Below are 27,594 nucleotides of genomic sequence, written 5' to 3' on the forward strand. Positions count from 1 at the left end.
CAGTTACAGCCCATGTTTCACTGCCATGTAGCATGGTTGTTCGTACGCATGCGTCATACAGTCTGCCTTTTACTCTGAGTGAGAGTCCCTTTGTCGCCAGCAGGGGTAAGAGCTCTCTAAACTTTGCCCAGGCTATTCTTATTCTAGCAGCTACACTTTCAGCGCACCCACCCCCACTACTAACTTGGTCGCCCAGATAGCGGAAGCTATCGACTACCTCTAGTTTTTCACCCTGGAATGAGATAGAAGTTGTTTCCTGTTTGTTTGCAGTCTTTATTGTACCTGAACATCTGCCACAAACAAAAACTAACTTGCTAGTTAACCTGCCTTGTTACAAGAAAAACTAGTGACAGACACCCATCTAAAAGAACGCACTGGTATACCAATAAGAAACTTGATGGAAATGTTGACCTTCTGTGTAGAGTCTACCTACTTCAGTTTGGACACTGATATATATCAACAAGAAGAGGGTTTAGCTATGGGTTCACCATCATCACCAATAATAGCCAATATGTACATGGAATACTTTGAGAATTTGGCTTTTGGATCAATGCCACTAAAACCAACCCTATGGCTGTGATATGTTGATGATACCTTTATACTCTGGCCGCACCAGGAAGATGTCCAAGTGCTGTTAGATCATGTGAGCACAAAAAAGCCATCCATACAGTTCACAATGGAAAAGGAAAAAGACAATCAGCTGGCATTCCTGGACGTATTAATAACACACACCAAGTATGGATTCAGGACATCCGTATACTGCAAGCTGACCTTTACTGGACGATACCTCAACTTCAATTCCTACCATCCATACAATGTAAAGAGAGGGATTGCTCAGTACCTAAAACATCATACAAAGAATATAAGTAGCGATCATGATACACACCATGAAGAAATGATCAAGCTCAATAACGATCTGTTAAGCAACAACTACCCCAAAAGTATACTATCCACTCCAATTATGAAGAAGAGAGAGGATGAGGCCAATAAACTGTCCACAGTCTGTCTACTCTATGTGAAAGGCCTCTCCGAAAAGATACAAAAGATATGCGGCCCATATGACATTAGGACGGTATTCAAGAATAATACAACACTTCGCAAATATCTCTGAGTAAAACCACCAATAGAAGAGAATATGACCATAGACTGCATGTACTCCATCCCATGCAGCTGTGCTTGATTATACAAAAGCGAAACATGCTGCCCCCTCAAAATAAGGGTAAACGAACATCGCAAAGCTGTGACACGAGGAGATATTGATAAATCGGGTATAGCTGATCATGTATGGAAAAATGGAGACCACCTCCCCCTGTGGGATGAAGTTAAAATAATAGATAGAGAACACCACTGGAAAATACGAAAACTAAAAGCAGCAGCACATATGCTAGGACACAACAAACTTCTAAGCAGACTGAGTGCAGATATGAGCAGCATATGGGAACCGGTATTAAGGAAGAATAGAAAAATATTAGATTTTATAAGCCCTAAAATTCATTCCATAATTGCCCACAGGCATATGGCATAGTGGTTAAGAGCACGAACTACTAACCCCAAAATTCTGAGTTCGATTCCAAGCAGTGACCAATAATAATAATAATGATGATAATAATAACATCAAAAAATACCTTAGGAATGAGAACCCGGGTTTGAAATTTCCCCCAGACACCTGAAGAAAGCTGGAGGGTATATCAGCCGAAACAGTGTGTTAGCAACAAACAAGACGAGGACAAATATCCATCGAATGTAAATAATGGACAGGTATGATGTTTTGAACTAAGGCAGAAGAAAAAAGTTATTGATACTAACAGAAATTACATACATACATACTATAGTCAACCTTCAAAAAAGAATCTAAAGCTAGAAAACCACTACAAAAACACCATGGTTACAGTTACTCCAAAAATACTCAGCTCCTTGAACTAAATGCTCGACTTGCCATAAACTGCAGAACACAACTACAACATTCTAAGATAGAATTCTTTCCTATTTAACTCAAATACACAACATACATCCATAACAAGATAACTGAGACAGTATACTTTTCTAGACTCAAGTTTGTATTGAGTTGTGAATGACTCAAATTAACCCTTGGACAAGATAATTATGCTCAAAAGTATCCATATCTTACATAGCAAACTGATCAACATAGGCAGCAATACAGGCAACATGCTAATGATTGCAATGCACTCAGCATAACCAAATGCTGCATAATAATGTGCTATCTGGAATGAAGGATCTACAGCTAATTTAGCTATCTCTGATCATCTTGAATAGGACTCAAACTACTCAGTCCTTACATTTTTTCACTATCTGTTCCGTGACTTTTCTAAAATCCTACTTATATTTTCTTTCTTTCTTTCACTTTTTTTTGGTCGGCACAACTAATTTTCTTATTCATATTTCTGTTCTTTAATAATTTTTAAAACCTGATGTCCATTACAACAGTATCACAATAAACTGAATATAATCATAAGAGAAACCATAAAAGAGTCATTGCTTTGCATGTTGTCTGTCCTAAGCTTATGCAATGCAGATAAGGATGATCTTGGAATCCAGATGTAGTACTTGATCACCTTGGACTTGTCTTGGAAATACACTTCTGTAAGTTTTCTTAAGAAGTATTTAAACTCCATGTTATCTCCATTTGCCAAAAGTCACACCAGTTTTCTGGAATCTTGGTATAACCATACACAATCACATGATCAGTTACTCATATTCTCTCTGTGCCATCTTTTAAAGTCAATTTGTGATACCAATCCCAGACAATGTCTGCTCTCGTTACTCTTTTCAAATAATGCTGAGTCCTTACATAGGAAACTTTCCAAGCAGAATGTGAGGCAATATCCCATCTTAAATAATAGTGAACTTTAAGTATTTGGTGCCACTGACACATCCATTCAGGTCATTAGTTGGATTAATTTTCATATTGTGCCAACAAACATGACTTAGTGCAAGTATTGAGAGTCTCCTCAAAAGAGATTGCTGGTAAGTATGAAGAATATTCATGATACAAAAATTTCCTCCAGATTTCCACTACAGCTATCTATTGTAAAAAAAAAATACTTATCCATCATTAAAATGATGTAACAAATCTGTATGTTGCTTATTATACTCTACTTTTTCTTAAACGATATCTTCCATTGAGATTTCTATTTATAGAAAAGCAACAGTTTGTTTTTCTCAACCGATGCTTTGAAAGGGATGTCATTTTTGTCAATCACATTTTTCTGAAAGATATTTTGCTCTGGATTTTAAAATATGAACAACGGCTGTACTAGATTCAATATCCATCATCAGGTCTGCATTGGTTTCCCCCAAGAGACTACCTCTGCTCAGAATAGCATCCAGCAAATCTGTAACATGACTTTGTAAATGATGTTGAGATGCTCACTCAAACTGAAGTTGTCATTTAGGCAAAAAAAAAAACAAAAAAAAAAAATTAATGTAATACCAAAAGTAAACTTATACAGCAATATAAAATAAAAATTAAATTTTGCTATTTTCAGCTCTCTGATATACTCTTGTTCAAACAAAAAATATTCAGAACTCATCCAAGCTTTCAATTGTCATTGTTTTTTTCAAAAGAGCAAATAATTAGTAACAATATGCACAATAAGATTAAGAGCTACAGAGTTAGTCTACAGAGGAAATGAAACGATAGTGTTAATAGTTTAATACCATCTTTACTTACCCTAACTGCATTTGAATGCACCAACTCTGTCAGGATCTATGATGATTTAAGCATCATTTCCTCTATAGACTAACTCTGTAGTGGTTAGACTGACCCAGTCAAGTTCAACTCCTGAGAGAATTTGAGTAGTTATTTCTAGCAGTCTTAAGAAAACCCTACTGTAAACTCAAAATGCCAGTCAACTGTGTACTGTCAAGACAGCAATCTCTTCATGCTAAGATTGATGCTGGAATTGTTGAACATTTAGCTTACAGTCATTGTACAACATTGGTGACAAGATTTTAATCTATGAATAATACGTAGAGCAATCAGCACATTATAGACAATTTTATTTATTAAACTATTTCAACATTTCTGGTTTTGTAGTCTCACTTAACAACTTACCTCATTTCAACATCAAACTTCGACAACTTTTTATCAGCTTCCACACTTGCATCACGGAGTAGTTTATTAGAATATACTTGTTTTATGAATTCTATGTTATTTCGTTGCACTTCATACTCTGCAGCATCCATTGCAAGAGGCTACAACGAAAAAACAAAAAAAATCAGACTTATAGAATTAGAAATTTCATTATATTTTAATTGATAAATTTCAATAGTAAAGAGAATAAAAAACATGCTATAAATAGTTTATCATGATTATGCATAAATTTAGGTAATGAAATTGATACTGGATCTAAATTGATTGTTTCAAATACAAGTTAGTTCGAAAGTATGGCACTGAAAGTAGTAAAATGAAACCTGAGAATTCAAGAAAACAAGTAGTTTTCTAAAAATAGCCAAATTGTGATTAATCAGGTTAAAAAAAAAGGAAAATAACAGAAGGAAAATCTAAGTACTTACTCCCTCGATGCGTGTTTAAATTCAAAAAACAAGCAACTGAAATTTTTTGAAAATATAAATGATGTAGATGGTGTGGTCACCCAACAAACAATAGATGCATGGTTTGAGTCCACTAAAAGAACCTACTTTTCTTTTCCTTTTTTTAATCTCCAATAGGTACTATGTCTAACATCATTTAACACTGAACAATTCATTCATTCATAAAATGAGTAATTAACTATGAAGAGAGACAGCTTCATCTCAGTTGTATAAAATCAGGTTACTCTAAATGTAATTCAATAATTAAGACACATTGGAGAAATTTATCATAATCTATATCTGGTATATCCCAGTGCAAAACATACTAGCTACTCCTTAATGTAGGAGTGGAAGTAGAAAAGCACAAAAAGCTGTGTAATTAAGAAGTTCACTTCCCAATTACATGGTTCTGAGTTCAATCTCACTCAGGTAAAAGTTTTCTGGCATAACCTTGAGTTGACTAATGTCTTTTGAGTAAAATTTGATAGAAACTATGTGGAAGCCTGTTATGCATCTTTTGGTGGAGGATATCGGCACATGATGTAAACATTAGCAACAAAAGCAAAAATATTTTTCAAACAAAGTCTCTTGTGATATTTGTTCTAAACTGGGCTACACACATTCTCTCAATCATTTCACTATCAGAAATGCAGAGAACCAATAACTGACTGACTGGAAACCTGTAACCAACAATGCCACAGTTCACTGATCACAATATAAAATAATAAATAAATGAGGGAGTGAAGTTAAGGAGTAATGCAGGGGATTTGAGAAAATCAGTAAAGTAAACAAAATAGGAAAAAATTAGAATCTGAGCGAGAAGATGGTGTTTAAGAGATAAGGAGAAAAAATTGTAGGTACAAGGAACACATGATAAACACCAACTGTACCCAGAAAACTATTTAAAAATATTTCAGTAAAAAACGCTCACAGATTTCTTAATTTAGAGAAGGGTGGTGATGTGAGGAGTGAGGGCCTGAGAGAGAAGCAAGATGACTGAAGGAAACTAGGAATTGGAGAGGGAAAGTAAAAAGAGATGATGCCACAAGCAAAGTAAGTCATATCTAGAGCTATTAGTATAAGAGTGCTTAAAAAAATTTTTAATTTCACAGTTTTCATAAAAAAAAGAAATGCAATATCCCATCCCAAAATAAAACTATCTTTTAAAATTCAAAAAATATCAACTAGATTATCACCGAGAGGTAAGTCTACTCAAAGTAACTGCCCTCTGTTTTCACCATGGCCTCAAAATAACTCCAGAACCCAGCACATGTGTTCCTCACTGTGTCCATGGGAAGATCTTCAAACACTTTCATAATTTTGGCCACCAGCTTGGCCTTGGTGCCGCAGGCAGAGCAGTCAATGTCTTTCTCAACCAAGTCCCAAACAGTAATCCATGGGAAAACAATCAAGAGAATTAGGTGGGGCTAGAAATTGGGACTGGAGAAGTTGTAAAAATTCTATCTCTTTCCAAAGATATGGCAAGGAGCCAAATCCTGTTGCCACACATATGGCCTTCCAGCAGCAATCCTCTCCAACCAGCAGCTTCATATGAATTGAGCCTTAGGCCCTGTTCAAAGATGTGGGGATAAATTCTGGTGTGAAGATGCAGTCAGAACACCTGTGTCTCTTCCTGCTGGTCATGGCTTCATGTCACTGTTGCAGCTGTTAATGTCATGTTTTACAGCCTTTACAGTTTCACAAAGTATTGAGCAGCAGTCATGATGTCAGTGTTTTGATATCCAGCATGAATCATCATGATACAGGTAACTCTTTTCCACCGGGACATTTTCCAATGGAAGTCCCAGCAACAGAAAAGAAGACATATCCAACAAGAAAGTGTGCGTGTGTTATCTGAAACATGACCACAGAGGGAAACCAGTCAGGATATATGTGTAAACTTTGTAATGTACCTTTATGTGTAGTACCATGCTTTGAAAAATTCCATACCAAATAATCATTCATAAAATACTAGAGAAAGTAAGATGTATGGGAAGATGAGTAAAAATAAAAGATAAAATAAGTACAGTATTTTATTTACATTTACTTTTGGTTATGAAAATTGAAAAAAAAAATATATAAAAAAAGATTTTTGAGAAGATGCTAAAAAAGAGTAAAATAAATGTGTAATTCCCCTTTACTTTTGATGATAAAGTTGGAAAAAAAAGCAATAAAAAAAAAAATATTAAAAAATATGGGAAGACGAGTTGTTTCGTTTTTGCTGAAAATGGTATCTTCAAAATAAAATTTCAAGTAAAACATTGGAAATAGATGAAAACAAAAGTTATTTCCATAATCAGCATTAAAAATACTATAAAAAAAGCAATAAAAAATTTTTCTGAAAATGAAACATTTTCTCAAAAAAAAAGGCACCAGGGAAGGGGTTAAAAACCAGTCAAGGAACATCACTGCTTGCTATCCTTTATATCAGAATGTTCTGTGAAGCACAACAGCAATTTTACATTTAAAATTACAAGGCTCCATCTCACACAAGGTGCAAATGCAAGTCATGGATAAAATTTAATAAAAATAAAACTTTTTTTGTCAGTGAAATATTGAAATTGACCATTGTGAGTTTTGAGAATATATAAATTGAGGATTTGTACAAAAAGAACATAAAGTTCTTTTAATATTCTCAATAGCATTTCAATACTGTTGAAGCATCGATGAAATCACAATTCTCAAATAAGAAAAAAATAATCAGCTGCCTGAATATTTCGGGCCCTAATTGGTTACCATCTCATACTTCAACAGCCATCTTTCTATCACTTTGTGGTACATGTTCTAACACTTTTTGAGTTTGAATCTTACAAAGGTTAACTTTGCTTTCCATCTGCACATGGTCAATAAAATAAAGTAGCAGTCAAGTATTGAGGCTGATTGATATCTACAAATCCTCTCTTCTGAAAATTACTTTTCTTGTACCACTCCTCTTAAAATTATTGGCCTTGTGCCTAAATCAGAAACCATTATTATTGTTGTTGTTATTATTTTCTATTTGTCCGAATCACGTTTTAATTGTTTTCATTTTGTTTCTATTGCTTAAACTTGGTGTTTTTATTTATTTGTTTCTTTTTCCATTTCAAACATGCATTAATTGCTATTTCTCACCTTCACTCATCTCATGAACTACAAGTCAGTTTGAATCGATTCAAAACAGACTTGAGGATGCCACAATTCCTCTTGAAATGTTATTGTGATATGTTTTGGGTAACCAAAAAGCCTGCTTGGCTTGATGACTTCACCCCTGATTTTTTTTTACTCATTTTTTTCATCACTGCCTCATTCTGGGGATAGCTTTGTTCACAGTGTCTCCAATTCCTCTTCATTAATAGTTTTATAGACAAAAACAGGGTTACTGATCCCACAGATCTCTCATTCTCTAACCCAGTGTTTCCCAACTTAGAGCCATGACAAAGATCAGTGGGTTACAGAAAAATTTAGGAATTGGAGAGAGGAGCACAGGCTCAGTGAAGGTGACGACATTACCACAGTTTCTTCCTAAAATCTTCTATTACTGTCACTAACTGCTTACAATTTACACACAAAAACATACAATGCATTTTAAGTATTAAAAAAAAAAGATTCATTTGATAGTTCATCATTAATGAATAAACTATCAAGTTGGCAGTGGAAAGTCTTGTATGAATTAAATATTGATGCTGCATTGAAGTTCATACATCTGGTGATGATCTCTAAGGGTAATTGCATATGTTGATTTGTTGAACTTTGGGATAGAGTTTTAATGTTTCTGAATGTGGCATATTTTATCAGTAAGATATATTCAAGAAGCTAAATTTGCTGAACAAGCAACAAGATAAAAATACAAATCTTTTAATTTGCAAGGAGCTGAATCTACTAAAAACTGAGATGTGTCCTCTTACAGGAGTACAAACTCAAACTTTTTGGCCATGTTGCACAATTTTCCAAGCTAGACCCTGCTTACCATGCTCTCTTCACTGAGTACTTGGCTGGGTTAACAGCTCATGTTGGTCGACCATGTCATATGGTCATGGCAGAAGAGGAGATATCTTGCAGAGAAAGGGGACAGACTAGGACTGCTCAATGGGTCGCCCATGTGGACCTGGGAATATACTGACAAATGATGAATGCAACAATGGCGCATGCCCCCCACATCTGACCTGACCTACAAATATGTTCTATTGGGTATAAGGAATTGCTGCATATTCCAACCCTTGCTGCTATTGAAGAGCTGCACAAGGATAATCTTTTCGTGTGCATTAAGCACTTGAAGAAATTACACAATTATGTGGAAATTAAGTTCAAAGAATTCCTGGAAATGAATGTTCCAAGTTGGGTGGTAAACACATTTGGGATAAATCCAGTTGATATTGATATCAGACTATAAGAGAACCTTAATGAGTTGCAAAGTAATCAAACTGCTCAAACTGAATTTAATCATGAGCTCAGTAACTTATGAACAAATAGTGAAATTGCTATGAAATTCCTATTGTTTTGGCAAGAAGTAAAATTATATTTCATTGCCTTTCCTACTTCATACCTAGCTGAGCCAGGTTTTAGCCAAGTGTCTTTCCTACTATCAAAAGCTCACTTTCACTAAGAAATTGTAAGCAGAGGTGGTCTCTTTGTCTCTAACTATGGACTCTGTACATCAGAAAAATAATGTATAATCATTTAATATTTCTTTTCCACTTATCTACTTCTATGCAAAGTAATATTTCACCAAGGCAAACATGTTTTTGCAGAATAATGGAAATGAATGATATTCATTTACAGCAGACTTGCGATATCAAAACAGACATGTACACACACACACAAACACAGAGTGGAGGGGGTCCTTTCAGTTTCCATCAACCAAATTCACACACGAGGCTTTGGTTGACCTGGAGCTATTATAGAAGAAACTTGCTCAAGGTGTCATGCAGTGAGACTGAAACCGAAACCACGAAAACGTCTTAACCACATCTGCGCCTGTAATTATATGAAATAGCCGTTTTATTGAACCCACAAAATATTCTTGTTTCTATGAAATAAAATGGAGAATAAATGTGCAATTAATAGACAGAGATATTTTTATGGAGTTTACTATGTTGATGGTAGAAATGGGTCACCTTTGAAAAGGAAATTTTTTTAATGTTTATTTATTATTATAAATTTTGAATAAAAATTTATATTCATTACAAACGATCAATATTTTAAAAATTCATAGAAATAAATTTCATGATAGTAAAACTAATTTAAAACAATATATTAAATTTCGTTATTATTTGTTAAGTTTTTGTTTTTTTTACGAATTCCGCCGAGGTTGACTTTGCGTTTCATCCCTTTCACAGTCGATGAAGTACCAGCTGAGCAATGGGTCAATGTAATCGACCAACCTCCACCCCAAAAATTTCAGGCCTTGTGCCTAGAATAGAAAGTATTATTTAATAAATTGTATTTTTATTAAAAGGTTTTAGATTAACCATTATTAAAAAAATTTAAATACTTTTTTCGCCAATAATGTTTAAAGAGTCCAAAGAAAAATGAAAGGTTCCAGTGGGGTGGGCATGAGCTAAAAATGGTTGGGAACCGCTGCACTTGTCAGTCTCTACCGCCACCTTCTCATCCGGATTTCGCTGACGTCACTGTCCACCCGATCTTATCAACAGATTCGGTATCTTCTGTAAACGTTACTTCACCCGATTATGGTCTGTGCTCATACAAGTAGATATTTGAAATAGATAAAATTCCACTCGTTTCACAAAATTTATCACATCAACTCTGTAGATATCACTAAGGTTCAAGCCGAGAGGTTACCAAACAGGTTTGTATCCAATGCCACTTCAACTGTGACATCCATAAAAAGCTGAACCTAATGCTAGCGACCAGCTCCCTGTTGAAGATTTTACCTAGAGGCGCCAATACAAATCGAAACTAATTACCCCTATCTCAAAAGGGCTTAGAGTTGGTTCGACCATGCTCTCTCTCTCTCTAAACTTAAAAAAAAACAAAAACGTATACTCATCTAATGACTAGCAAAAATTGTATCTTTTCCCCACTTATCAACTCTTAACGCGTCTGACAATGAAACCTGTTCACACACTACTACTCTGAAAGATTGAATTATACGAATTCCCACCAATAATTTCTCAAGTTCAGAGCAAATTAAAAGACGATATTCAAATATTAATAGGTATCCAAATCTTTAAAAAATTAAATTAAATTCTTTTTCTACTTTTGCTCCATGTAATGCAGAGCCCCTCGATCAGTTGAAAAGAAAACCTCCATACAAGATAACTGAAGGGCAACACCAATTTTCCTTTGGTGTGATGTATGTAGTGAGCATGCCTTTATTTTGATTATTTTAAACATTTTCTGAAAGAAGCATATTCAAAAATCGAAAATGAGCAATATTCATAGTTTAATAATTATACTTACCTTTATTACAGTATCATAATTAATTTCATCATATTTCAAAGTACCGACTTTATCATGGACTGCCTTTGATTTAACCATTATTTCTTCAGTGACTTTAGCTATTTTATCGACATTCCATTCCCAGTCAAGTTCCACTCCAGAGAGATTAGTTCCTTTTGAATTATTTCCAGACATATTGCGACAATAATTGAAATTAGCTGTAAATCTCGGAGCACAACAGACTGATAAGCACAGCTGCCGATGAAAATCTAACGGAATAAATTTTCCTAAATATAAAAATGTTTCAAAAGATCGACCGGCGACGGACAAATTAACTGAGATAAACGTTCGTTTTTGACTTGCTGAAACAGCTGTTTGGAGGAGTTTTGAAAAGTTAAAATGGTTTTTAACTCCAACAAAGATGTGATTATGTATCAAAAGAGGACTTGCACTTGTGTGAAACAGGTGTCGAGCGTAGCTACAGATTAAAGGCAGCTTTCTCACTAAACACGAAGAGTACACTAGACACATGGACATGTATCTGACGCATGCGTAATGTTCCAACGGTGCAATGATGAAAGTAAACTGTTCAAAACTCCAGGACAAGATGAACATTTGCAATAAAATTATTTCCAAAACACAAACCAAGTATTTTAATAATAACTTCACTTTAACTGTAGGTCACCCATTTGTAGGAGATGAGTGCCGATTAACAGAGTAAAGGACATGATAATGACTGGTTATTAACTAGACATATCACCGATCCAAATAGGAATGAATGATGGAGTCTGTCACTGGGAGTTTAACTACGATTCTTAAAATGTTGAAACAAAACATTGTTAAGCATTTAGTCTGTTGTTATACCGTTGTCAATAAATAATCATTATATTATTAACAAGGATGAACGACAAAATGGGTAGAATCACAAACAAAATGCCGGTTAACACAAATTCGAGTTTTTCCCTCATAACTTTTAGGAAAATTGGGTTTTTTCAATGAAATTTTATATAAATACCTTTCAAACGGCATACAATTATAAAGTAATTTGTGGGGAAAATCTTTTCTAAAGGGTGGGGAGAGGACTTCGGAAAATTCACCAGATCCAAGTTTTTCCCTCAGCTGTATGTGTGTGTGTATATATATATATATGTGTGTGTGTGTGTGTGTATATATATGGATGTATATATACCCTTTACTCTTTTTCTCTTTTACTTGTTTCAGTCTTTTGACTGTGGCCATGCTGGAGCACCGCCTTTTAGTCGAGCAAATCGACCCCAGGACTTATTCTTTGGATGCCTAGTACTTATTCTATCGGTCTCTTTTGCCGAACCGCTAAGTTACGGGGACATAAACTAACCAGCATTGGTTGTCAAGCGATGTTGGGGGGGACAAACACAGACACACAAACACATACACACATACATATACATATATATACATATATACGACGGGCTTCTTTCAGTTTCCGTCTACCAAATCCACTCACAAGGCTTTGGTCGGCCCGAGGCTATAGTAGAAGACACTTGCCCAAGGTGCCACGCAGTGGGACTGAACCCGGAACCATGTGGTTGGTAAGCAAGCTACTTACCACACAGCCACTCCTACATATATATAAATATATAGTTTTAGGGAAAAGAACCAAGTTTCATGAACTCATCGATGAAAATCCACTATCACATATAGAAAAATTAATAATTAATATTATCTTTATCTTATGATATTTACTTTGTATTATATTATACTAATTTATTGTGCTTTTAATTATTAATTTTTTCTATATGTGATAGTGAATTTTCATCGATGAGTTCATGAAACTTGGTTCTTTTCCCTAAAACTATATAATTAGATATATTTTCATCTGTAAAGCTCAATTTAATTTTAATTTTTTATAAATTGATTTTAATTGAGTTTTTACCTGTAATTTTGGATTTTGTCCCTAATATTTTTATGTGTGTGTGTGTGTGTGTGTGTGTGTAAATACATATATGTATGATGTATATATATATATGTAACGGTATCGAAATGTTAAAGTCGGAGATTACCAATTGTAACGATTAATGTTTTTGTGTTTTGTAGTCGATGTGTCACCAATTGTAACGATAAGTATTATTTACCAATTGTAACAGGTTATAAGATGAACGATGAAGAGTGATCGAAATTTTTATAGAAATATTTATTTACCGTTACTCTAATAAATGCCATACCACGACGGGTAGGTTAGTGTAATAGTATAACAGTTTGTACGTAAAGCATGCAAGGTAAAGAAAGTTGATTTCGGCCTGTATTCTTTTACTCTTTTACTTGTTTCAGTCATTTGACTGCGGCCATGCTGGAGCACCACCTTTAGTCGAGCAGATCGACCCCAGGACTTATTCTTTGGAAGCCTAGTACTTATTCTGTCGATCTCTTTTGCCGAACCGCTAAGTTACGGGGACGTAAACACACCACCATCGGTTGTCAAGCAATGGTGGGGAGACACACACATACATACATATATATACATATATACGACGGGCTTCTTTCAGTTTCCGTCTACCAAATCCACTCACAAGGCTTTGGTCGGCCCGAGGCTATAGTAGAAGACACTTGCCCAAGGTGCCACGCAGTGGGACTGAACCCGGAACCATGTGGTTGGTAAGCAAGCTACTTACCACACAGCCACTCCTGCGCCTATATATGTATATGTATATGTATATATGTATATGTATGTACACTTTTTCATAGTAGTATATATAGATAAAGATAGGGTAATGTTACAGAGAAAAGGATGCGAGCTAGTGATAGTTATAGAGTCGAGGGAAGTTGTGTCTCATAGTTGGCTGGTTGTAAATTTCTTTCTCCCTTTTGGTCCTTTTGTCTTTAGGTGGCTGCCTGCTTGTGACTATATCTGTAGATGACCGTTCCCTAACTAATTGAGTTGTCACTAGTTACTTCGCTCTGTGCCCTCAAGTGACTACAGATATAGTCACAAGCAGGCAGCCACCTAAAGACAAAAGGACCAAAAGGGAGAAAGAAATTTACAACCAGCCAACTATGAGACACAACTTCCCTCGACTCTATAACTATCACTAGCTCGCATCCTTTTCTCGGTAACATTACCCTATCTTTATCTATATATACTACTATGAAAAAGTGTACATACATATACAGGCCGAAATCAACTTTCTTTACCTTGCATGCTTTACGTACAAACTGTTATACTATTACACTAACCTACCCGTCGTGGTATGGCATTTATTAGAGTAACGGTAAATAAATATTTCTATAAAAATTTCAATCACTCTTCATCGTTCATCTTATAACCTGTTACAATTGGTAAATAATACTTATCGTTACAATTGGTGACACACCAACTACACAACACAAAAACATTAATCGTTACAATTGGTAATCTCCGACTTTAACATTTCGATACCGTTACATATGTAGTGACATTTTATAGCAGACGACTGTTATATGTTCAATGTTCGGAGTTTTATCCACGCATGCGCAGGGACTAGTTCCGGAAGGAATACAGGAAGAGTCTCATGCGCATGCGTAGAGTTCGACACCCAGCTTTGGCGCCTTTTCTCAGTCTCTTCGTTGACTGATCTCCGTCGAGCCAAGACGTCCAACAGAGCTCTCTCACATGTCAGCACCAGAGCTTCACAAATAACCACGGAAATCATTCAGAAGGCGTCTCAGTAACCGAGGGCGACGAGCTACCGAATTCCCTCCAAGCGTGAACTGAATTCCACTGTAAATAAATATTGTTATGTTGTTCAGAATCTGCATTCCGTTGTTTCTTCTAGAAATTTAATGTACGGAAGTGGTGTACACCTAATGGTGTATAACCACTTCCCTACACATATATGTATATATATATATATATATATATATATATATATATACCCCTTCAGGTAGATGGCCCTGCTCAGTATGTAGAAAAGGAGTAGGTAGTAACTCTATAAGATGTACCCAGTGCAAGCTATGGACACATAAGAGGTGCAGCAATATCAAAGGCAGGTTAACTAGGAAGTTAGATTTTGTATGTGGCAGATGTTCAGGTGCAATAAATACTGTAAACAAACAGGAAACAACTTCTGTCTCATTCCAGGGAGAAAAGCTAGAGATAGTTGATAGCTTCCGCTATTTGGGTGACCAAGTTAGTAGTGGGGGTGGGTGCGCTGAAAGTGTAGCTGCTAGAATAAGAATAGCCTGGGCAAAGTTCAGAGAGCTCTTACCTCTGCTGGTGACAAAGGGTCTCTCTCTCAGAGTAAAAGGCAGACTGTATGACGCATGTGTACGAACAGCCATGCTACATGGCAGTGAAACATGGGCTGTGACTGCTGAGGACATGCGTAAGCTTGCAAGGAATGAAGCCAGTATGCTCCGATGGATGTGTAATGTCAGTGTGCATACCCGACAGAGTGTAAGTATATTGAGAGAAAAGCTGAACATAAGAAGCATCAGTTGTGGTGTGCAAGAGAAGTGATTGCGCTGGTATGGACATGTGGTGAGAATGGACGAGGATAGCTGCGTGAAAAAGTGCCACACCCTAACAGTTGAGGGAACCCGTGGAAGAGGTAGGCCCAGGAAGACCTGGGCTGAGGTGGTGAGGCAAGACCTCGAACATTGGGCCTCACCGAGGCGATGACTTCTGACCGAGACCTTTGGAAATGTGCTGTGTGTGATAAGACCCGGCAAGCCAAGTGAGACCTAAATCCATGGCCTCTGCCAGGGGTGTAGCCAGCCCACTCATGCGTACCTTTCCTACATTGGACACTAAACTCCGCTTGCGAAGACTTGTTGAGGCAAGTGAAATCAACTAAATTTGACGACTGGCACCCATGCCAACGTCGTCTCCTTCATTGGACACGAAACTCAGCTTGCGAAGACTTATTGGGGCAAGCGAATAGTGAAATCGGGATAGCACCTGTGCCGAGCGTCGCCTTTCTGGCACTTGTGCCCGTGACATGTGTAAGGATCTTCGAGCGAGATCGTTGCCATTGCCCCTGGACTGGCTCTTGTGTAGGTGGCACATAAAATACACCATTTTGAGCGTGGCCGTTGCCATTACCACCTGACTGGCCTTCGTGCGAGTGACACGTAAAAGCACCCACTACACTCTCTGAGTGGTTGGCGTTAGGCAGGGCATCCGGCTGTAGAAACTTTGCCAAATCAGATTGGAGGCTGTGTTGCCATCCGGTTTCACCGGTCCTCAGTCAAATCGTCCAACCCATGCTAGCATGGAAAGCGGACGTTAAACGATGATGATGATGATGATGATATATATATATATATATATATAGACAAAGAGAGAAAGTAATAACGAGTGAATGAGAATAACGCCGAAGGGTTAAAAAAGCATAAAAATTATTGAAAGTGGGTAGAAATAATAAACACTATGTAGTGTAGTAGTACTACGCTAGGGGATCTGTAGAAAGTAGAATGTGATTTCGGAATATAACGAGGAAAAATTCAGATCTTGGGAATTTTCCGAAAGTCCTCTCCCAACCTCAAGATTTTCCCCACAAATTACTTTATAGTCATAATGTATGCCATTTCAAAGGTATTTATATAAAATTTCATTAAACCCACCCACTCCTATTTTCCTAAAAGTTATGAGGGAAAAACTCGGATTTTGGGAATTTTCCGAAGTCCTCTCTTCACCCTCCTGTTGCTTTGCGCGCATTTTTTTTTTTTTCATTTCTGGGTCAAGTTGTAAACATTAACCAAAATGCCTTGTAATATTTAATTATATCATAAGTATGTTGAATAAAATGCCTAATGATATTTCATCCATCTTTACTTCCCGAGTTCAAATTCCCCCACGGTCGACTTTGCCTTTCATCCTTTATAAGTACCAGTTGCACGGGTCGCTGTAATAGACTTAACCCCCTCCCTGAAATAGCTGGCTTTGTGCCATAATTTGAAAATTAATATGATGGTTATGGGGAAAGGCGACTAACTGACAGAATTGTTAGCGTGTCGGGCAAAATTGCTTAGTGGCATTTTGTCCGTCTTTATGTTCTCAGTTCAAATACCATCGAGGTTGACTTTGTCTTTCATTCTTTCAGGGTCTATAAAGTAAGGAATCTTTTTCCTTTTCTTCCAACCACAAATCTTAATCTGAAAATTTTCAAAAATGTAATTTTGATTTAGTTTTGCATGCTGATGAGGAATCTTGCAGTTATTATTTTGGAAAATTTATAATAAAGAAGTTAAAAGCATTTAAAGTTACATACTTTTAGTCTATGAATTTTATGTCAATGTCCTTACAGCAAAACTCCACTTCATTAATTAATTGTTAACAACATGTAAGTTTTGTAAAGAACTCGGAATTTGTGTAGTTAAAAAATTATTTACTGGACGTTTGTGCAGACGATTTTCTTTTAGCTGTACCATCATATTTAGGCGGAGGTTGAACCAAGTCATGAGAATAGGGAGGGTGATCAACCAGTTCAAAACCACAGTTACACACAAAAGCCATTGAAACCAAGGACTTGTGAGCAGGAGCATTGTTCTGGGGAATCAAGTTTTCCTGGGCGCTTGGTCTTGATAGCCTTTCATAACTGTCTCAGTACTCTCCATTGATGGTATGGCCCTTTTAAAGATAGTCAATAAACACAATGCCTTTTGCGTCCCAAAAAACTGAGGCCATCACCTTCCCTACAGATAAAATAACTTTGGCCTCGTTTGGAGTCATTGAGGAGAAGTGTTTCCTCAGTATGGCTTGTCTCTGTCTCTGGCTTAAAGTGATAAACCCAACACACATCCTGGGTTAAGGAAACCACCTGGATCTGTCTCAAACAATGTCAGAAGACATGGCATCCACTGAATAGAAACCATTGTCATGCCAAGTTCATTGAGCAGAATATTTGTAATCCTCTCACAGGATATGCTAATAACATTGGCTATTTGAGTTATAGTCAATCACCTGTCATCTATTAGCATGTGGTGACCACAATCGATGTTTTCCTCAGTGGTAGCATCCAGATCTTGGGTTATCTTCAAGACTCTCCCTACCCCTCTGAAATTCAGTTGCCCACTTTTGTACTGTTGACAAAGCCAGAGTTAAACCTTAACCCTAAACTCTAATTCTAAACCTTAAGACCTGACCATAACCCTAACCCTAATCCCAAGATGTTTTCAATTGGTTGATATGGGAAAATAATGTTATCTACTGAATGGATATTGAGAATGGATAAATCTGATTGACTAACATTACAAAAAATATCAATAACTATTTTATTATTAATTTCCTCTAAGGCTGAATCTTTAACACACCAGACAAATTGCTTTTGTGGCTTTTCTTCCAGGTTTATATTCTGAGTTCAAGTTCCACTGAGATCAACTTTGCCTTTCATCCTTTTAAGGTTGATGAAATAAGTACCAGTTGAGCACTGGGGGCTGATGTTATTGACTTAATCCTATCCCACGAAATTTCAGGCCTTGTACCTAGAGTATATATATATATTTAAAGATACAGATAAGGAAATAATTTTATTCTCAAACACAGGATAGTGCTAATAATATAGCATGAATGGATAGTTTATCCTGTTCATGCTATATTATTAGCATTATCCTGCGTTTGAGAATAAAATTATTTCCTTATCTGTATCTTTCAATACATCTCAACGCTTCTAAAGCAAACTTTGTTTGTTGACTTTCAATGTAAGTTGAATTTTAGATATATATATATATATATATATATATATATATATATATATATAAACACATATACACATACAAAATACATATATAAAGAGCCCAGCCTCTATTACTACCATCATTTCAATGCATATATTGCTATGGGTGATCAGGTGTTCTGCAGCACCATGTATTGCTGATCACTAGTCCTTCATCAGTTTCTAATGAGCCACCCAAGTATTTAAAAGAATCTATTTCTGGCATGCTTTTAGTGTTACTGGTAGCATGTAACCCAGCACAACCTGTTGCATTGTCAGGTCATCTGCAACTCCACCAAGACTGCTTGGAAAGGAAGGTGATTATTGGACATCCTGTGAGATAAAAAAACAAAACTCAACAAAGGGCTGGACTCAGGAAAGTCAACAGCCATCCAATATTGTGCAAGAAATGAAAAAGAAAGAAAAGGGTATGACTACCTTGAACATGGGAAAATCAACGAAATGAAAGAGAGCCTATCTCTCATGAAGAGAAGCACTTCTCTGGTGAAAAGGAGCTCATTTCAAATGTGGAGGAATCCATCTCCGACCCAAATGCAATGGGCTTCACAGTCAGTTGAATGTTGAACAAAGATGTAACAGAAAACCCTAACAAAATCTGCAAGGATGATCCAGATGAAATGCTGACCCAGCAGGAGATGGATAAAACTACAAAAGAACCCCAAAATGACAGAATATTAGAGAAAGTTTCCTGAAATATTTACACCATTATGCTTACCAGTTATTCGAAGGACTTGGACTCTGATTCACCCAGCCTAATCAAGGAGACTTCAAATGAAAGATTTTTGGGAATCACCAGCATAAAACATTTCAAAATGGGAAATTGGAGAATCATTGTAAAGAAGAAACGTAATCAGGGCTGTGGAGTACCCTCATCAGTACAAGTGTACATTATAGACACTTCCTTTTTTTCAAAAAGTTAATTGCTTCAGTACATCGTTCTGCTTAATTTGTGTTACACAACTCATATGGTTATTGCTATTCTAATTTTAAATCAATGTTTTTAGATCTTTCTCTCACTGTCTTTCTATAATTTGTCTATCACATTCCAATCCTATTTAATACACATTGCATTTTACTGTAACTTTTCAAACTCTCTGTGGTTAATAAAAAAAAACTACTATAATTGTTGTTGTTGTTATTGTTATAAGACAGCAAGCTGGCAGGATCATTAGCATGCCAGGCAAAATGCTTCACGCCATTTGGTTCGTCTTTACATTCTGAGTTCAAATTCTGCTGAGGTTGACATGACCTCGCAGGTGGGGCCCAGTTAGAATTATCTTCAGGTCGAGTAGCCCATCCCATTCAAAAGGTCCCTGAATAAGGTTTGTTTAAGGATGTTGAGCAAAACACCCATGTTTCCAAAGGTGAATTATTCAAACCCCAAAGAATTCCTCTCAACACATGGCTATGATGCTCCCCCACTACTTCTGCTCATGATCAGAGATGCACATATCATCAGCCACCAAGGGACATGCTCAACTGGTTAAGGTCAAACAACTGACAAGCAAATATGTGGTATTAAGCAGAATATTTGCTGTAGCCCATCTTTTTATACCAAGACAAAACAAAGTACATGATAACCCTTCCAATCAATTAAGATCAGAAGCCATGAGAGCCACTGCCTGGTACTGCATCCGGGCATTGATTATGATTATTATTATTATTATTATTATTATTTGAAATACAGGAAGCAATGGCTAGCTGCACAAGAGGTAAATTGCCTGGCTTGGATGGTCTGTCCTAGGAGGTTTACGCTTACATGCCAGACTTTTTCAGTGACCTCTTAGCAAATGTTTACTGCAACTGGCAACAAAATGGGAGAATTCCCAGTTTTGTGAGCTGGAGAGCAGTGGTGTTGCTGAGGAAAGACACCCTCGTTTGGGTCTTTCCTCAAACAAGGGGGATTGTATTGACAACATTAAGCCCATAACACTGCTGAATACAGAGTTCAAAATTTTGGCCAAGGTGTTGGCACTTGTTGGGGACCTGGTAGGGGAGGCACAGATATGTGCCATCCTGAAAAGATCCATCCATGGCAACCTCCACCTCATACAATGCATCATTGAGAAAGTGGCTAAAGCACCTGATATGGGTGGGGCCCTGATCAATTTAGATCAGTCTAAAGCTTTTGATAGGGTTGACCATCTATACCTGGTGGCAGTCCTGAAGGCAGCTGGTTTTGGGCCTGTGTTCAGGGGCTGGACCGCTGCAATGCACAGTGACATCTGTTCAGTTGTCAGAGTGAATGGTTAGCTCTCAAAACTGTTCAACATCATGCACTTGGTCCAGCAAGGTTTCCCTTTCTCATCTCTCTTGTATGTGCTGATTCTTCTACACAAACTGGAGTCATTAAGAGGCATCCTGTGTGACCTAGGATGTGGGAGATGTGTTGGCATATGCTAACAATGTCACCATAGAGGTGTTGGATCATAAACAGATAGAAATGATCAGCACCACTCTCAGGGACTATGAGGCAGTTTCAGGAGTGATGATTAACCAGGAAAAATCAGTGGGCTTGAGGCTTGACACCCGGAGAAGCAAGTCCAAGCCGTCCAACTACGTCGTTGGGTGCTGGATGGATGGACCAGTTAAATTGTTGGGGTCTGATTTAGTCTGGACCTCCAGATGGACAAAAACTGGGACGAGGTAATGAGCAGGGTGACTATTCTCACCCAGAGTTGAGCTGAGACAAAGCTAATCCTGAAAGGTCCGGCAGAGGTGGCTAATGCATATATTGCGTCCATCATGTACTATCACTTGACCATCATGCCTTGTTCTGGCCACCATCTGATTACATTGGAGCATATACTCTTCCATTTCTGGTGGAAGAGACGTGTCTTGATGGTCAGGTGGTCTATCTGCACAGTGGCCTGGGCATGATGCGGTTGATGATGCGCAGACATGCACTGAGGCTACATCTCCAATGCTTCCTTGATGGTGAACAGGTGTGGTCACCATTTGCCAGACATGCATTTCTGCAGCTAGTTTATTCAATGGAGCTGCAGTCCTGGGTAAAACAGAGAGTGAGAGGGAGCATTTGGAAAGTGGAATGTCTTCAAGTGCTCACAGCCCTCAGTCAATCGGACACTGCGAAAGGTGGAATGTCCACTTTAGCTGTTTATAGAGGATTACTGGATGGAAAGTGCAATTAATGTTCTTGGGGAGACCTTGGGTGTCGAAGACGATCAGCTGGCTGCTCTTTCCTGGAGAACTTTCAGTCCAGGACCGATAGATAATTTCCAAAAATCTCTGTTGGGGTCTGATTTAGTCTGGACCTCCAGATGGACAAAAACTGGGACGAGGTAATGAGCAGGGTGACTATTCTCACCCAGAGTTGAGCTGAGACAAAGCTAATCCTGAAAGGTCAGGCAGAGGTGGCTAATGCATATATTGCGTCCATCATGTACTATCACTTGACCATCATGCTTGGACTTGCTTCTCCGGGTGTCAAGCCTCAAGCCCACTGATTTTTCCTGGTTAATCATCACTCCTGAAACTGCCTCATAGTCCCTGAGAGTGGTGCTGATCATTTCTATCTGTTTATGATCCAATACCTCTATGGTGACATTGTTAGCATATGCCAACACATCTCCCACATCCTAGGTCACACAGGATGCCTCTTAATGACTCCAGTTTGTGTAGAAGATAAACTTTACAGGCATGGAATGCTGTCAACCAAGCATGTCCAAGATGCTTGCAGGACGATGAGACGGACCTGTATGCATCTCGTCCAGTGCCTGAGCATTGCTGACCTGTGGATTTATGTCGAACACATGCTGTCGCATGTAGGATGGCTCCAGCTGTCAACTGAATCCATCATGAAGATTGCTCCATGCACTTTCTTGTGTTTATATGCCTGGTAGCCATGGCAAAAGAGGTTGTGTGGTGGATGAGATTGAAGGGGCTTTAAGACAAACACTTTTCTCTTTGATCAGTCCCTAATCAACTTCTTCAAGTTTCATTTGAAAAGGAAAATACAGGCAGAGAGGGAAGTGTTGTCTTCTAGCCAGTTTTCTGAAAGGTGGATGAAAGTGGCAAGAATGGTGCGAGTGAATGGGACTGCCTTGAACATATACCTGTAGTTGCAAAAAAGGAAAGGAAAAAAGGCACCTGCCCCAAAAGTCAGGGTGCCCATAGTTTTTATAGGGTTTTTCCATGAACAGCCCTTGAACGTCTACTCCCTGTTAAGGATTACACATTGTTGATTTTTAAAACAATTTTGTTAGTTTTGTTTACATGCAAAATCATCACAACAACACACTCACGCACATGCATTCTTTTTTGTCCTGTATTGTCCATAAGGTTTTTCTTAATGTGAACCCCTATGGTTAATAAAGAAATCATCATCATCATTATCATTATTATTATTATTAAGGTGGTGAGCTGGTAGAACTGTTAGCATGCTGGATGAAATTCTTAGCAGTATTTTGCCCATCACTAGATTCTGAGTTCAAATTCTGCCAAGGTTGACTTTGCCTTTTATCCTTTCAGGGGTCAATAAATTGAGTACCAGTGAAACACTGATGTTGATGTAATCGACTAAGCCCCTTCTCCCAAATTTCAGGTCTTGTGCCTATAACAAAGAATTATTGAAATAGCCGAATTGCTAGTGCACTAAATGAAATGCTTAGCATTATTTCCCCCATTCCTATGTTCTGAGTTCAAATTCCGCCAAGGTTAACTTTGCCTTTCATCCTTTCAGGGGTCAATAAAATAAGTACCACAGGGGTCATTGTAATCAACTCATCCCCTCCCCCATAAAAACTGCTGCCCTTGTGGCAAAATTTGAAACCATTATCATTATTATTATTATTATTATTATTATTATTATTATTATTAAGGTGGGGAGCTGGCAGAGTAGTTAGCATGCCGGGCAAAATGCTTAGCAGCGTTTCATCCATCTTTATGGTCTGAGTTCACATTCTGCCAGGGTCAACTTTGCCTTTCATCCTTTTGGGGTCAATAGATTAAGTACCAGTGAATTACTGGGGTCAGTATAATCAACTAGTCCCCTCCCCAAAATTTCAGGCCTTGTACCTATAGTAGAAAGGATTATTATTATTATTATTATTATTATTATTATTATGACTATTATTGAGATGGTGAGCTAGCAGACCGTTAGCACACCAGGCAAAATGCTTAGCGGCATTTTGTCTATCTTTATATTCTGAGTTAAAATTCTGCTGAGACCAAATTTGCTTTTCAGGGTTGATAAACTAAGTACCAGTTGAACACTGGGGTTGATGTAACTGACTCATCCCCTCCCACAAAATTGCCGCCCTTGTGGCAAAATGTGAAATCATTATTATTATTAGGTGGCAAGTTGGCAGAATTGTTAGAATATCAGCCAAAAAGCTTAGCAACATTTCTTCTCATTATAGAGGTCTGATCAATAAGTATCCGGACTGTTGCCATATTAACGAAGCTAAAGCATGCAGAGTGAAGCTGCCTGGCAAATATTGACCTTGAACTCTGCTGTGCATGTGTACTAAGTTTTAACATCCTAGCTCACTTCTGCTGTTTACAGCAGTGCTTGGAAGGAATGTGTGTAGCATGTGATTGTTGCATTGACCATGACAGAGAAAGTTGTCATGGCGATACCTGCTCAGAGGCCTTAGCAAAGCTGCAGAAAATGTATGGAGAGGAGTGTACGAGTGGTTCAGATGCTTCCAAAATGGCTGAAAAATGTTGATATTTGGAAACGTTCTGGGAGACCTGCAACCAGCAGAACTGAGGAAAACATCACAGATGTGCATGCAGCAGTGAGGGGAAATGGTCAAATCACCATCCGTAAGTTATCAGAGGATGTGCAAATTAGCTATGGTTCAGTTCTGAAGATTTGGGTATGAGACGTGTGTGCCAAAACTGCTTTCAGCTGATAAAAAAAACATTCAGGTTTCAGTTGCCTAAGATCTCCTTGATTGTGTCAAGAACAATGAAAACTTTTAAAAAACTTTGCGTAGGCCTCTGAGCAGGTATCATCAAGCTTTTGGCAAAATTTAATGCAGATTCTCTGCTCAACTTTCTCTGTGATGGTCAATGTGACGATCACACACTACACACCTTCCTTCCAACCATTGCTGTAAACAGCGACAGTGAGCTAGGACGTTAAAACTTAGTGTGCATGCATAGCAGAGTTCAAGGTCAATCTGTGCCAAGCAGCTTCACTCTACATGTTTTAACTTCGTTCCTATGGCAACAATCCGGATACTTATTGATCAAACCAGATATTCTGAATTCAAATTCTGTTAGGATCAACTTTGCCTTTCATTCTTTTAGGGTCAATGAAATAAAGTACCAATCATGTACTGGAACTGATGTAACTGACAAGCCCCCATCTACCTTCCAACTTACAGGCCTTGTGTCAAAAATTAGAAAGCATTACTAAGAAAGGAGTGAGCTGGTAAAATCATTAGTAGCCAGCAAAAATGCTAAGCAGCATTTATTCTCACTCTTTATATTCTGAGTTCAAATACTGCCAAAGCAATTTTGTCTTTCATCCTTTCAGGATTAATAAAATGAGAACCAGTTTAGCACTGGAAGTTAAGGTAATCTATCTAACCAGCTATATATATATATATATATATATATATATAGTAAGTAGGAAGGTAGACAAATCACAAGTCCCTTCAGATAGATGGCCCTGCTTGATCTGTAGAAAAGGCGTAGGTAGTAACTCTGTAAGATGAACCCGGTGTAAGCTTTGGACACATAAAAAGTGCAGCAATATCAGAGGAAGGTTAACAGGGAAAATAGCTTTTGTGTGTGGTAGATGTAAGATACAATGAACACCAAAAATGTACCAAAAATAAACTCCATCAACTGCCATGGGGGTAAGCTAGAGGTAGTAGATAGCTTCCATTACCTAGGTGATCAAGTTAGTAGCGGAGGTGGATGCTTCGAGAGCATAGCTGTAAGAATAAGATTATACTGGACAAAGTTTAGAGAGCTCGTATCTCTGCTGGTAACAAAGGCCTCTCTCTCAGAGTGAAAGGCAGATTGAATGATGCCTATGCATGAGCAGCTATGCTTTAAGGCAATGAAACATGGGCTGTGACAAACGAGAACATGCGTAGGCTTGAAAGAAATGAAGCCAGTATACTTTGCTGGATGTGCAATGTCAGTGTGCATGTTCAACAGAGTGTAAGCATCTTGAGAGAAAAGTTGGGCATTAGAGGCATCAGATGTGATGTGCAAGAGAGACGAATGCACTGGTATGGTCATATGATGCATATGGACAAGGATAGATGTGTAAAGAAGTGCTGATCCCTAACTGTGGAGGGAATCTGTGGTAGAGGTAGACCCAAGAAGACATGGGATGAGGTGGTGAAGCATGATCTCCAAACTTTGGGTTTCACAGAGGCAATGACTAGTGACTGAAACCTTTGGTGATATGTTTTGCTTGAGACCCATCAAGCCAAGTGAAATCACAGTTGTGGCTGACACTGGTGTCATGTAAAAAGCACCTTTTGAGCATTAAGCCACATAGAGGCAAGGACCGAGTCCATTTGGCATTATGCCATGCTTGAAAAGAAGACCCATCAAGCCAAGTAAAACTGTAGTCATGTCAGATACCAGTGTCACGCAAATGGCACCTGTGCCAAAACAGACTGGAGTCTGGTGCAGCCTTCCAGCTTGTCAGTCCTGGTCAAACTGTCCAACTCTTACCAGCATGGACAACAGATGTTAAATGATGATGATGATGATGATATATATATATATATATTGGGTCGTCCCATAAATAATGCGGGTTTTTCAATTGCATGAACTAAAAGTTGGATAAACTGCCTGCATCAACTTGCTATAAAAGTAGGTAGTAATTTTACTTCGTCCTTATTCATAGTGCAACTTTTGAAGAGTGCAGTTTGATTTTAGCAGTTATTTTTTCAAAGTTATAATGAAAGAAGCATATTTTGCTTTATGAGTTCAATACAGGCAACAACACAACAGAACATACAAGGAATATTATTGCAGTATATGGGGATTAGACAATAAGTGAAAGCCAGTGTTAACAGTGATTCCAAAAATTTCGAGCCAGAAAATACAGCCTAGAAGACAAGCCTCGCCCTCGAAGATCTGTAGAGCTCAATGAAGATGTCCTGCAATCCCTGGTGGAACAAAATCCCATCGTAACTGTTGAGGAATTAGCAGAGAAGCTTGGATTTGGTCATTCAATCAGTCATCGATACCTGCATGACATCGGAAAAGTTAGCAATTTGAGTCAATGGGTTCCTCACAAACTTTCTGAGTCTAATCATGTGTAGAGTATGAATGTGTGCTCTTCTTTGCTGTCATGTCTCACGAATGAACCTTTTTGGACCGAATAGTGACTGGTGACAAGAAATGGGTTTTCTATAAAAATGTCAAGTGTCGACAACAGTGGGTAGGGAAAGGAGAAATACCAGCACCCCCCAAACTAAAGGTCTTCACCCACATAAAATGTTGTTGTCTGTTTGGTGGGATATGAAAAATTTAGTCCACTTTGAACTTTTAAATCCAAACCAAATGGTAACAAAGGAGATTTACTGCGAGCAGCTCAAGTGGCTTAAGTAAGAACTAGAAGAAAAATGGCCATCTTTGGTTTCAAGACGAAAAGTGTTCTGCCATCAGGATAATGCTCGGTCACATATAGTGAGGATGACATTCCAAAGGCTGGAGCAGTTTGAATGAGAAATGATGCCCTACTCACATTCGCTGGGCATTGCCCCATCTGATTATTATTTATTCCGCAGTCTTCAAAATCATTTGGATGGTAAAAATATGAATTCTGTAGATGAGGTCAGAACAGTACTGGTGAAGTATTTTTTGTCATGGACAAGTGAATTTTGGAAGAGGGGCCTTGCAAGTCTACCAGATAGATGGAAGAGCATTGTAGAAAATAAAGGAGAGTATATTTTAGATTAAAAAAGAACTTTGTTTATCTTAATTTTGGAATATAAAAGAAGTATAAAAAAACTGCATTGTTTAT

The 27,594-nt window shown here is 37.8% G+C and overlaps 1 protein-coding gene across 2 annotated transcripts in view; it reads right to left on the reverse strand.

The window, feature by feature from the left end:
* Window positions 1-11,489, reverse strand: part of LOC106883272 (thimet oligopeptidase) — a 44,364-nt gene extending 32,875 nt beyond the window's left edge. For both annotated transcript variants that reach the window (XM_052974914.2, XM_014934221.3), the window contains exons 1-2: window positions 10,957-11,489; window positions 4,076-4,215 (exon numbers count right to left, since the gene is read on the reverse strand). In XM_052974914.2, coding sequence (XP_052830874.2) covers window positions 4,076-4,215; window positions 10,957-11,472 — 656 coding nt within the window. In that variant the 5' untranslated portion in view covers window positions 11,473-11,489. The remainder of the gene's footprint in view (window positions 1-4,075; window positions 4,216-10,956) is intronic.
* Between the last annotated feature and the right edge of the window lie 16,105 nt (window positions 11,490-27,594).

Source organism: Octopus bimaculoides, chromosome 19 (genome assembly GCF_046866305.1).
Source record: "Octopus bimaculoides isolate indiv1 chromosome 19, ASM4686630v1, whole genome shotgun sequence".
NCBI lineage: Eukaryota > Metazoa > Mollusca > Cephalopoda > Octopoda > Octopodidae > Octopus > Octopus bimaculoides.